Source organism: Oncorhynchus mykiss, chromosome 30 (genome assembly GCF_057628025.1).
Source record: "Oncorhynchus mykiss isolate SJ-2025 chromosome 30, ASM5762802v1, whole genome shotgun sequence".
In the NCBI taxonomy this organism is placed as follows: Eukaryota; Metazoa; Chordata; class Actinopteri; order Salmoniformes; family Salmonidae; genus Oncorhynchus; species Oncorhynchus mykiss.
The window spans coordinates 5,553,553-5,566,813 of NC_143051.1; the positions used below are offsets into that span (position 1 = coordinate 5,553,553).

Genomic DNA, 13,261 nt, shown 5'->3' on the forward strand with positions numbered 1-13,261 from the left:
AGTAACATCTTAGCACTGACCAATGAGTTTGATATTAGCGACATGAACATAACGGTTGAAAACTACGAGCAGTGGTTTGACTCTTTAAATGGGACACATCCATCTAGAGTATCCGATCTCAACCTGAAGACATGCGACCTGCAAACCTTCTTGGATCAGGTACTATACTCAGGAGTTTAACTACCTCAGGGCAACAACAACAAAAAACGACATCAGGACAATTGTGGGTTGAGTCAAGTTTTCTTGTTATTCAGCCTACCATCGCTGCATAAAATAAGCTAATTGGTTGTTTTGTTTCCATCTCTCTCCATCCTCTCTACAGAGTGCGTCTGGTACTGGGTTAGCATTCATCGTGTTCACAGAAGCAGTGATATCGATGCCTGGCTCTCAGGTATGGCCTGACCCTTTGTTTTATTATTATTTTTACATACAGTGCCTTGCGAAAGTATTCGGCCCCCTTGAACTTTGCGACCTTTTGCCACATTTCAGGCTTCAAACATAAAGATATAAAACTGTATGTTTGTGTGAAGAATCAACAACAAGTGGGACACAATCATGAAGTGGAACGACATTTATTGGATATTTCAAACTTTTTTAACAAATCCAAAACTGAAAAATTGGGCGTGCAAAATTATTCAGCCCCTTTACTTTCAGTGCAGCAAACTCTCTCCAGAAGTTCAGTGAGGATCTCTGAATGATCCAATGTTGACCTAAATGACTAATGATGATAAATACAATCCACCTGTGTGTAATCAAGTCTCCGTATAAATGCAACTTTTTTTCAAATCATCATTAGTCGCATCATGCAGCCTTAGATCTAGGCGTCCTGCCAGCGGGACACCTGTCGACAACTTCCGGTGACATTGGAGGGCACTCAATTCAAATAAATAATCATGAAATGTATGGATATTAAACATTTAGGTACATACAAGTGTCTTATATCAGTTCAAATCTAAAAGTATTGTTCATCTACAATGCGCTATACAGTGAAAGCATGCCATGAGATTGTTTGAGGACAGCACCCCATATAAAAATATTTTTCAACCAGCACAGGCTTCATAAAATCACAAATAGCGATTTAAATATTCACTTACATTTTGAAAATCTTCCTCTGATTTGCAATCCAAAGGGTCCCAGCTACAACCTGCATGGTCGTTGTGTTAGATAAAATCCTTCTTTATATCCCAAAAGCTTGTTTAGTTGGCACCATTGATTTTAGTAATCCACTCGTTCAACTTGCAGAGAAAGGAATCCAAAAAGCTACAGTTAAACTTTGTTAAACTTTGTTAACACAAGTCAAAATACATATTTAATCCTCAGGTACCCTAAAATGTAATTAAATTGTAATATTTTATACAGGAAGAAGTATGTTCAATAGAAAAGCAAAATAAGCAGGTTCGCGTCCTCTTCGTCGCACACACAGACTGATTTCCAAATCTAACTCCCAGTACTAAAACTCAAAATTCTTCCTCGTTTGGGAAGAAACAAGCCTGAAACCTTGAACAAAGACTGTTGACACCTAGTGGAATCCATAGGAATTGCAATCTGGGAGCTGGATTTGGATATGATATGATATGATGTGAGCATGGGCTCTCCCCCCAAAAAACTTTTCGGGTTGGGTTTTCTTTGGATTTTCTCCTACCTTAGCAATCGTGTTATAGTCTCATACATTGTTTAAACATTTATACAAACTTGAAAGTGTGTTCTATGAAATGGTACCAATTATATGCATATCCTGGCTTCTGGTCCAAAGTAACAGGCAGTTTACTAAATGAACTAGTGTATTCCATGCTCATATGGCATAGCCAGATCAGGACCTAACATAAGGACAACTCAGAGTATGTTATTCTGTTCTTCTGAAATAGTCTACATTTCCTTCATATAATGCTTCTTTAGACCTGTCTAAAATAAATAAATGGATTTATTGTGAAGGTGTAGGCTATTTTACATGGATTTATTTTACTTTTTAAAATGTAGATGTCCCAAAGGTCTGCATCTGTGGGTTGTAGGCTGTGTGTGGAAGACAGGAGACTGGCAGTTATTGGCTTGACAATCACCGGCTGAGAAAATGTTAACACCGCCACAGCCCAAGGTGCACCTGTGTTATGATCATGCCGTTTAATCAGATTCTTGATATGCCACACCAGTCCGGTGGATGGATTATCTTGGCAAATGATAAATGCTCACTAAAAAGGGATGTAAACAAATTTGTGCCAAAAATGTGAGAGAAATTTGCTTTTTTGTGTATATGGAACATTTCTGATATCTTTTATTTCAGCTCATGAAAAATGGGACCAATACATGTTGCGTTTATATTTTTGTTCACTGTAGTATGTGTGAGTGTGTGGGTAGAGTCCAGTGTGTGGGTAGAGTCCAGCGTGTGGGTAGAGTCCAGCATGTGGGTAGAGTCCAGTGTGTTGGGTAGAGTCCAGCGTGTGGGTAGAGTCCAGCGTGTGGGTAGAGTCTAGTGAGTGGGTAGAGTCCAGTGTGTGGGTAGAGTCCAGCGTGTGGGTAGAGTCCAGCGTGTGGGTAGAGTCTAGTGAGTGGGTAGAGTCCAGTGTGTTGGTAGAGTCCAGCGTGTGGGTAGAGTCTAGTGAGTGGGTAGAGTCCAGTGTGTGGGTAGAGTCCAGCGTGTGGGTAGAGTCCAGCGTGTGGGTAGAGTCCAGCGTGTGGGTAGAGTCCAGCATGTGGGTAGAGTCCAGCGTGTGGGTAGAGTCCAGCGTGTTGGGTAGAGTCCAGTGTGTTGGGTAGAGTCCAGTGTGTTGGGTAGAGTCCAGCGTGTGGGTAGAGTCCAGAGTGTGGGTAGAGTCTAGTGTGTTGGGTAGAGTCCAGCGTGTGGGTAGAGTCCAGTGTGTTGGGTAGAGTCCAGTGTGTTGGGTAGAGTCCAGCATGTGGGTAGAGTCCAGAGTGTGGGTAGAGTCTAGTGAGTGTGTAGAGTCCAGTGTGTTGGGTAGAGTCCAGCGTGTGGGTAGAGTCCAGAGTGTGGGTAGAGTCTAGTGAGTGTGTAGAGTCCAGTGTATTGGGTAGAGTCCAGTGTGTTGGGTAGAGTCCAGTGTGTTGGGTAGAGTCCAGTGTGTTGGGTAGAGTCCAGCGTGTGGGTAGAGTCCAGTGTGTTGGGTAGAGTCCAGTGTGTTGGGTAGAGTCCAGCGTGTGGGTAGAGTCCAGAGTGTGGGTAGAGTCTAGTGAGTGTGTAGAGTCCAGTGTGTTGGGTAGAGTCCAGCGTATGGGTAGAGTCCAGCATGTGGGTAGAGTCCAGCGTGTGGGTAGAGTCCAGTGTGTTGGGTAGAGTCCAGTGTGTTGGGTAGAGTCCAGCGTGTGGGTAGAGTCCAGTGTGTTGGGTAGAGTCCAGTGTGTTGGGTAGAGTCCAGCGTGTGGGTAGAGTCCAGCGTGTGGGTAGAGTCCAGCATGTGGGTAGAGTCCAGCGTGTTGGGTAGAGTCCAGTGTGTTGGGTAGAGTCCAGCGTGTTGGGTAGAGTCCAGCGTGTTGGGTAGAGTCCAGTGTGTTGGGTAGAGTCCAGCGTGTTGGGTAGAGTCCAGTGAGTGTGTAGAGTCCAGCGTGTTGGGTAGAGTCCAGTGTGTTGGGTAGAGTCCAGTGTGTTGGGTAGAGTCCAGCGTGTTGGGTAGAGTCCAGTGAGTGTGTAGAGTCCAGCGTGTGGGTAGAGTCCAGCGTGTGGGTAGAGTCCAGCGTGTTGGGTAGAGTCCAGTGTGTTGGGTAGAGTCCAGCGTGTTGGGTAGAGTCCAGTGTGTTGGGTAGAGTCCAGTGTGTTGGGTAGAGTCCAGCGTGTGGGTAGAGTCCAGTGTGTTGGGTAGAGTCCAGTGTGTTGGGTAGAGTCCAGTGTGTGGGTAGAGTCCAGTGTGTGGGTAGAGTCCAGCGTGTGGGTAGAGTCCAGTGTGTTGGGTAGAGTCCAGTGTGTTGGGTAGAGTCCAGTGTGTGGGTAGAGTCCAGTGTGTGGGGTAGAGTCCAGTGTTTAGGTAGAGTCCAGTGTGCGGGTAGAGTCCAGTGTGTAGGTAGAGTCCAGCGTGTGGGTAGAGTCCAGTGTGCGGGTAGAGTCCAGTGTGTGGGTAGAGTCCAGTGTGTTGGGTAGAGTCCAGCGTGTGGGTAGAGTCCAGTGTGTGGGTAGAGTCCAGTGTGTATGTAGAGTCCGGTGTGTATGTAGAGTCCAGTGTGTGGGTAGAGTCCAGTGTGTCGGTAATTCTGTCTTCCCTTCATCCGTAATACGACGGTGGATATGCTAACTCTGGGCTTGCGACTGCTCGTGCATGGCTCAAATGTCAAACTCTTTATTGAGACAATGCTGAACCATCGATCCATGGTGCTACATTTAAATTTGTGCTGAAATCAAATTGAAAGAAAAGTTATCTTGCAAATTGAGCAGGCTGTGGAGTGAAATAGGCTTTTTAAATTATTTTGTAAACCTTTATTTAACCAGGTAGGCTAGTTGAGAACAAATTCTCATTTACAACTGCGACCTGTCCAAGATAAAGCATAGCAGTGTGAACAGACAACAACACAGAGTTACACATGGAGTAAACAATAAACAAGTCAATAACACAGTAGAAAAAAAATAGTCTATATACATTGTGTGCAAAAGGCATTAGGAGGTAGGTGAATAATTACAATTTAGCAGAATAACACTGGAGTGATAAATTATCAGATGGTCCTGTGCAGGTAGAGATACTGGTGTGCAAAAGAGCAGAAAAGTAAATAAATAAAAACAGTATGGGGATGAGGTAGGTAAATTGGGTGGGCTATTTACCGATAGACTATGTACAGCTGCAGCGATCGGTTAGCTGCTCAGATAACAGATGTTTGAAGGTGGTGAGGGAGATTAAAGTCTTAAACTTCAGCGATTTTTGCAGTTCGTTCCAGTCACAGGCAGCAGAGAACTGGAAGGAAAGGCGGCCAAATTAGGTGTTTAGCTTTAAGGCTGGAGCGCGTGCTACGGGTGGGTGTTGCCATCGTGACCAGTGAACTGAGATAAGGCTGAGCTTTACCTAGCATGGACTTGTAGATGACCTGGAGCCAGTGGGTCTGGCGACGAATATGTAGCGAAGGCCAGCCGACTAGAGCATACAGGTCGCAGTGGTGGGTGGTATAAGGTGCTTTAGTAACAAAACGGATGGCACAGTGATAAACTGCATTCAGTTTGCTGAGTAGAGTATTGGAAGCTATTTTGTAGATGACATCGCCGAAGTCGAGGATCGGTAGGATAGTCAGTTTTACTAGGGTAAGTTTGGCGGCGAGAGTGAAGGAGGCTTTGTTGCGAAATAGAAAGCCAACTCTAGATTTGATTTTAGATTGGAGATGTTTGATATGAGTCTGGAAGGAGGGTTTACAGTCTAGCCAGACACCTAGGTACTTATAGATGTCCACATATTCTAGGTCGGAACAATCCAGGGTGGTGATGCTAGTCAGGCGTGCGGGTGCAGGCTGCAAACGGTTGAAAAGCATGCATTTGGTTTTACTAGCGTTTAAGAGCAGTTGGAGGAAGGAGTGTTGTACGGGATTGAAGCTCGTTTGGAGGTTAGATAGCACAGTGTCCAAGGAAGGGCCAGAAGTATACAGAATGGTGTCGTCTGCATCGAGGTGGATCAGGGAATCGCCCGCAGCAAGAGCAACATCATTGGTATATACAGAGAAAAGAGTCGGCCCGAGAATTGAACCCTGTGGCACCCCCACAGAGACTGCCAGAGGACTGGACAACATGCCCTCCGATTTGACACACTGAACTCTGTCTGCAAAGTAGTTGGTGAACCAGGCGAGGCAGTCGTCAGAAAAACCAAGGCTACTGAGTTTGCCGATAAGAATATGGTGATTGACAGAATCGAAAGCCTTGGTCAGGTCGATGAAGACGGCTGCACAGTACTGTCTTTTATCGATGGCGGTTATGATATCGTTCAGTACCTTGAGCGTGGCTAAGGTGCACCCGTGACCGGCTCGGAAACCAGATTGTACAGCGGAGAAGGTACGGTGGGATTCGAGATAGTCAGTGATCTGTTTGTTGACTTGGCTTTCGAAGACCTTAGATAAGCAGGGCAGGATGGATATAGGTCTGTAACAGCTAGGGTCCAGGGTGTCTCCCCCTTTGAAGAGGGGGATGACTGCGGCAGCTTTCCAATCCTTGGGGATCTCAGACGATATGAAAGAGAGGTTGAACAGGCTGGTAATAGGGGTTGCGACAATGGCGGCGGATAGTTTCAGAAATAGAGGGTCCAGATTGTCAAGCCCAGCTGATTTGTACGGGTCCAGGTTTTGCAGCTCTTTCAGAACATCTGCTATCTGGATTTGGGTAAAGGAGAAGCTGGGGAGGCTTGGGCGAGTAGCTGCGGGGGGGGGGGGGGGGGGGGGGGGGAGCTGTTGGCCGAGGTTGGAGTAGCCAGGAGGAAGGCATGGCCATTCTTTGTTTATTTATTAAGTCATACAAAAGGGTTACATTGCATGAAGTTTAAAATACATTGTCATTACTGAATGTTTAATGTGATACATTTTTTTAACGTTTAAAATAAAAAACATTTGATTAATAAAATATTTAATTCAGTTGTTATCCTCAAATGAAGGGGATGACGCAATACTTGCAAGAGGGAGAGAATCTGATTTCATTGGTCGTCAACTCACGGCTCAGTCGTTTCATTCAAGGTCAGTAGAGTTAGCCGTGACTTAGCCTGACCCAGTTAGTTAGTTCATTGCCATAGACATTTACCTGGCTTAAAGGTGAGCCACTTTCGTATGATCGGTTATTCTGAGTTGACCACAGAGTTGACCAAAATGACCTCGCAAAATCCTCAAACCTGCCTTGTAGGATATCCTTCTGGTGTGGGCTATGTTGATGTGATTCCTGTCTGATTGACCAGGGGTGTGGGCTGTTGTTGATGTGATTCCTGTTTGTTTGACCAGGTGTGTGTGCTGTGTTGTTGATGTGATTCCTGTTTGTTTGACAAGGTGTGTGGGCTGTTGTTGATGTGATTCCTGTTTGTTTGACCAGGTGTGTGTGCTGTGTTGTTGATGTGAATCCTGTCTGATTGACCAGGTGTGTGGGCTGTTGTTGATGTGATTCCTGTTTGTTTGACCAGGTGTGTGGGCTGTTGTTGATGTGATTCCTGTTTGTTTGACCAGGTGTGTGGGCTGTTGTTGATGTGAATCCTGTCTGATTGACCAGGTGTGGACTGTGTTGTTGTGAATCCTGTCTGATTGACCAGGTGTGTGGGCTGTTGTTGATGTGATTCCTGTCTGATTGACCAGGGGTGTGGGCTGTTGTTGATGTGATTCCTGTTTGTTTGACCAGGTGTGGGCTGTGCTCTTCTTCATCATGCTCTTCAGCCTGGGTCTGTCCTCCATGTTTGGTAATCTGGAGGGCATCCTCACGCCCCTTCATGACCTCAAACTGGTGCCCAAGTGGATGCCCAATGAGCTCTTCACAGGTAAAAGCCAAAAAGGAAATTATCAGATTTTCGTATTTTTCAACATTGCCAATGTGTGACGAAAAACTGTTCTTTTCGGGAACGATCTTAACGCCGTCTTTATGTTTTCTCTGTCTTGCTCTCCCTCCATCACTCCCCACTTTCTTTCCCTCCAGCAATAATCTGCCTGCTATCGTTCCTGATGGCTCTGATATTCTGTCTGGGTTCAGGGAACTACTGGTTGGAGATCTTTAACAGTCACGTGGGCTCCGTTCCTCTCCTCATCATCGCCTTCTTTGAGATCATTGCTGTGGCACACATCTACGGAATAGGACGGTAAAGAGCCTCATAATACTATAGTTGTCCTGGTGTGAACTGTAATGAGCGTCTTCCCACTGGGCACACACACTGGTTGAATCACTTTGAACCAATGTGGTATAGACGTTGAATTGACATCTGTGCCTCAGTGTATTTTCTTTAGAATGGGGCAGATTGCTAGGATCCTCTCAGAGGAACATGTATGTCTCCCCATATGTCTATTGTTGGTCTGTTGCAACCCTTGTTCACCTAATCTTTGGGTTTAGCATTTTCCACAACTCATGCAAATTTACGATTCCCGACACAATACACTTGTGACCGATTAGGTTTTAATCTTGGATCGTCTACATGTTATAGAACCTGCGTAGGGTTGCAAAATTCCAGTAACTTTACCCAAATGTCAAGATTAAAAAATTTTAAAAATCCTGTTTGGAGGATTCTGGATTTCTTGCTTACTGAATCAGGGAATCTTACAAACAAGGTTTCTGGACACCCTGGAATTTTAGGGAAAGTTACTGGAATTTTCAGTTCTGAGGCATTAGTTCTGCTTTCATCTGTTCCTCTTCCATCTCTTTCTCCTTTCTTCTGTCTGAGCCCAGGCTAAGACGGGGTTGTAGTGGCTTGAAGGGGGGGGGGGGCTCAGACGGGGTTGTAGTAGCTTGAAAGGGGGGGGGCTCAGACAGGGTTGTAGTGGCTTGGGGGGGGCTCAGTCGGGGTTGTAGTTGCTTGAGGGGGGGGGGGGCTCAGACGGGGTTGTAGTGGCTTGAAGGGGGGGGGGGGGCTCAGACGGGGTTGTAGTAGCTTGAGGGGGGGGGGCTCAGACGGGGTTGTAGTAGCTTGAAAGGGGGGGGGCTCAGACGGGGTTGTAGTGGCTTGGGGGGGGCTCAGTCGGGGTTGCAGTGGCTTGGGGGGAGGCTCAGACGGGGTTGTAGTGGCTTGGGGGGGGGGTCCTCAGACGGGGTTGTAGTGGCTTGGGGGGGGGGGGGTCCTCAGACGGGGTTGTAGTGGCTTGGGATGGAGGCTCAGACGGGGTTTAGTGGCTTGGGGGGGGGGGGGCTCAGTCGGGGTTGTAGTGGCTTGAAGGGGGGGGCTCAGACGGGGTTGTAGTGGCTTGGGGGGGGCACAGTCGGGGTTGTAGTGGCTTGGGGGAGGCTCAGACGGGGTTGTAGTGGCTTGGGGGGGGGTCTCAGACGGGGTTGTAGTGGCTTGGGGGGGGGGGGGGGGTCTGAGATGGGGCTGTAGTGGAGCAGGTTGAGAGCTTCAAGTTCCTCAGTGTCCACATCATCATCTCTGCTACCGCACGGTACCGGATCCCCATGTCCAGGTCCAAAAGGCTTAACAGCTTCTGCCACCAAGCCATAAGACTCCTGAACAGCCAATCAAATGGCTACCCAGACTATTTACATCGTTACCCCCCCCCCCCCCACCTCTTTTACGCTGCTGCTACTCTGTTTATTATCTATGCATAGTCACTTTAATTCAAACTACATTTACATATTACCTCAACTAACCGGTGCCCCCAGCACATTGACTCTGTACTGGTTCTCCGCCTTGCTTGTTTTTTTCCTGCTGTTCTTTATTTATACTTTTCTTAATATTGTTAGTTAATAGGCTTGTAAGTAAGCATTTCACTCTAAGGTCTACACCCGTTGTATTGGGTGCATGTGACAAATATAATTTGATTTAAAGCCTCTTCCTGTCTCCGTAGGTTCAGTGATGACTTGGAGTTCATGACAGGACATAGACCCAACATCTTCTGGAAGGTTTGCTGGTTGGTCATCAGCCCCCTGATGCTGTTCGTGGTGTTGGTGGCGTACGTTGTCGCCCAGGCCCAGACACATCACACCTACGCAGCATGGAATCCTGACTACGTAAGAGCCACCACTGTTAACGCAGCCTTTTCAAACCTCTCCTCTGGGTATGTGTGTGTGTGTGTGTGTAGGTAAGTAAAGAAATAAAACAACCGTAAGAAGACATTTGAAAAAAAGATATACAGACACCTGTTAGTCAGGCTTATTGAGGTAGTATGTACATATCGTTAAAGTGACTATGCATATATGATGAACAGAGAGTAGCAGTAGAGAGGCTATATACAGACACCTGTTAGTCAGGCTGATTGAGGTAGTATGTACATGTAGGTATGGTTAAAGTGACTATGCATATATGATGAACAGAGAGTAGCAGTAGTGTAAAAGAGGGGTTGGTGGGTGGTGGGACACAATGCAGATAGCCTGGTTAGCCAATGTGCGGGAGCACTGGTTGGTCGGGCCAATTAATGTAGTATGTACATGAATGTATAGTTAAAGTGACTATGCATATAAGATAAACAGAGTAGCAGCAGCGTAAAAGAGGGGTTGGGGGGGGGGGGCACACAGATAGAATGTTCCTGAAAAATATTGAACTGTATGTAGTGATACTTCAATATTTTTCAGCAACATTCTGTATGTAGTGTGAAGCATTTCTCTGCCCAGATCAGCTAGGCTGTAGGTGTCATTTAAGAGGTTCAATAGTATTATTTTTTTCTCCACCAGGTAGGCCAGTTGAGAACAAATTCTCATTTACAACTGTGACCTGGACAAGATAAAGCAAAGTAGTGCGACAAAAACACCAACACAGAGTTACACATGGAGTAAACAAAAGCACAGTCAATAACACAATAGAAAAGTCTGTATACAGTGTGAACAAATGGAGTAAGATTAGGAAGGTAAGGCAATAAATAGGCCAAAGTGGCAAAATAATTACAATTTAGCAATTTAACACTGGAGTGATAGATGTGCAGATGATGATGTGCAAGTAGAGATATTGGGGTGCAAAAGAGCACAAATAAATAACTATGGGGATGAGGTAGTTGGGTGGGCTACTTACAGATGGGCTGTGTACAGGTGCAATGATCGGTAAACTGCTCTGACAGCTGGTGCTTAAAGTTAGAGAGGGAGATATAAGACTCCAGCTTCAGTGATTTTTGCTATTCGTTCCCGTCATTGGGAGCAGAGCACTGGAAGGAAAGGTGGCCAAAGGAGGAATTGGCTTTGGGGATGACCAGTGAAATATATCTGCTGGAACGCGTGCTATGGGTGGGTGTTGCTATGGTGACCAGTGAGCTGAGATAAGGCGGGGCTTTACCTAGCAAAGTCTTATAGATGACCTGGAGCCAGTGGGTTTGGCGACGAGTATGAAGCGAGGGCCAGCCAATGAGAGTGTACAGGTCGCAGTGGTGGGTGGTATATGGGGCTTTGGTGACAAAACGGATGGCACTGTGATAGACTACATCCAGTTTGCTGAGTAGAGTGTTGGTGGCTATTTTGTAAATGACATCGCCGAAGTCAAGGATTGGTAGGATAGTCAGTTTTACGAGGGTGTGTTTGGCAGCATGAGTGAAGGATGTTTTGTTGTGAAATAGGAAGCCGATTCTGGATTCCATTTTGGATTGGAGATGCTTAATGTGAGTCTGGAAGGAGAGTTTACAGTCTAACGAGACACCAAGGTATTTGTAGTTGTCGACAAGTCAGAACCGTCCAGAGTAGTGATGCTAGTCGGGCGGGCGGATGAGGGCAGTGATCGGTTGAAGAGCATGCATTTAGTTTTACTAGAGTTTAAGAGCAGTTGGAGGCCACTGAAGGAGAGTTGTATGGCATTGAAGCTCGTCGGGAGGTTTGATAACACAGAGAAGGGCCAGAAGTATACAGAATGGTGTCGTCTGCGTAGAGGTGTATCAGAGACTCACCAGCAACGAGAGCGACATCCTTAATATATACAATAGTAGTGCGTGATAAGCGGGACTAGGGTTTCAGTTGAGACAGCCACAGTCAGATGACTACATAGTACTCACCTAATAAGCAGTGCACTACAGTCTACAGGGAATAGGTGTCATTTGCGATTTGCCCTGTGAGAAGACAATAACATTTTCTTTATTCTAATTCTGTCTGTGCAGGTGAACTTCCCCGACACAGAGGTTCTGCCGTATCCAGACTGGGTGTTTGCCATCTGTGTCCTGCTGTCTTCAGTACCAGTTATCTCCATCCCTCTGGTGGCCATCTACACACTCGTCTGCTGCATGTCAGGAAGACACTCTGAAGACCGTCTCCACAACGATCCGAATCCTTATGCCAACGAAGGCTACGTTGTAGAGAGAGCTAGACCCTAAAAGACACTGTACTTCCTGTTTGAGCTTTGATTGTAAACAGGAATCAGGAGGATATAATTATGGTCATATTTGTTAAAGGGAGAGAGAGAGAGCCTTGTAAATGCGTTTGTGGTTGGAGTAAAAGGTGACCAAGAATGTTGTCGCTTCTCGGTGCACAGGTGACATGCTGGTAAAAATGTGATGAAACGAATTACAGTTTGCCTGCATTAAAAATCTTCGACTACGAGAAGCGCCACCTTGGGATGTGCATTTTCTTGTTTGCTTATGGCCATATACAGCTCGTTGAGTGCGGTGTTCGTGCCAGCATCGGTTTGTGTTGTTAAATTGACAAGGACTTCGAGAAACATACAATGAGCTCCAGAAGTATTGGGACAGTGATTGTTTTACTCCGTATGTACAAAAAGTGCTGTAAAAAAATACCCTCAAATTAAAAATCTGACAGTCTGCACTTTAACCTCGGTCGTTGTATTTCAAATCCCAAAGTGCTGGAGTACAGAGCCAAAAACATGTCCCTGTCCCAATAGCTTAGCAGCTCACTGTAGAATATTACAGTCGTTCAGCTCCCGATAGAACTCATCCATTGTGTTCTCCAGCGGAACAGGGAGGGCAAAATGGCGGGTCTATTTGTTGGCCGATGGAATCTCATTAAGAGGCCGCAAGCCGCTTCCTCTTTCCGGTCCCGGTGAATAGGGAGTAAGCAGAACGTCCAGAGTTGTCGACTTGAAGTAGAAATCTTCAACGGACCAGCTGCCCCCTTGTTCTGGACTAGTAGGGGCACCAGCTGTCCACTTGTTCTGGACTAGTAGGGGAACCAGCTGTCCCCTTGTTCTGGACTACTAGGGGAACCAGCTGTCCCCTTGTTCTGGACTACTAGGGGAACCAGCTGTCCCCTTGTTCTGGACTAGTAGGGGAACCAGCTGTCCCCTTGTTCTGGACTAGTAGGGGAACCAGCTGTCCCCTTGTTCTGGACTAGTAGGGGAACCAGCTGTCCCCTTGTTCTGGACTAGTAGGGGAACCAGCTGTCCCCTTGTTCTGGACTAGTAGGGGAACCAGCTGTCCCCTTGTTCTGGACTACTAGGGGAACCAGCTGTCCCCTTGTTCTGGACTACTAGGGGAACCAGCTGTCCCCTTGTTCTGGACTACTAGGGGAACCAGCTGTCCCCTTGTTCTGGACTAGTAGGGGAACCAGCTGTCCCCTTGTTCTGGACTAGTAGGGGAACCAGCTGTCCCCTTGTTCTGGACTAGTAGGGGAACCAGCTGTCCCCTTGTTCTGGACTAGTAGGGGAACCAGCTGTCCCCTTGTTCTGGACTAGTAGGGGAACCAGCTGTCCCCTTGTTCTGGACTAGTAGGGGAACCAGCTGTCCCCTTGTTCTGGACTAGTAGGGGAACCAGCTGTCCCCT

General features: G+C 46.7%; 1 protein-coding gene across 1 annotated transcript in view; it reads left to right on the plus strand.

Annotated features, from left to right (window-relative positions):
* The window catches only part of LOC110489437 (sodium-dependent neutral amino acid transporter B(0)AT3), a 32,455-nt gene extending 20,370 nt beyond the window's left edge, over positions 1 to 12,085 (plus strand). The window contains exons 8-13 of the mRNA XM_036971729.2: positions 3 to 159; positions 323 to 391; positions 7,283 to 7,418; positions 7,574 to 7,733; positions 9,424 to 9,586; positions 11,647 to 12,085. Coding sequence (XP_036827624.2) covers positions 3 to 159; positions 323 to 391; positions 7,283 to 7,418; positions 7,574 to 7,733; positions 9,424 to 9,586; positions 11,647 to 11,859 — 898 coding nt within the window. The 3' untranslated portion in view covers positions 11,860 to 12,085. The remainder of the gene's footprint in view (positions 1 to 2; positions 160 to 322; positions 392 to 7,282; positions 7,419 to 7,573; positions 7,734 to 9,423; positions 9,587 to 11,646) is intronic.
* Positions 12,086 to 13,261: the final 1,176 nt, after the last annotated feature.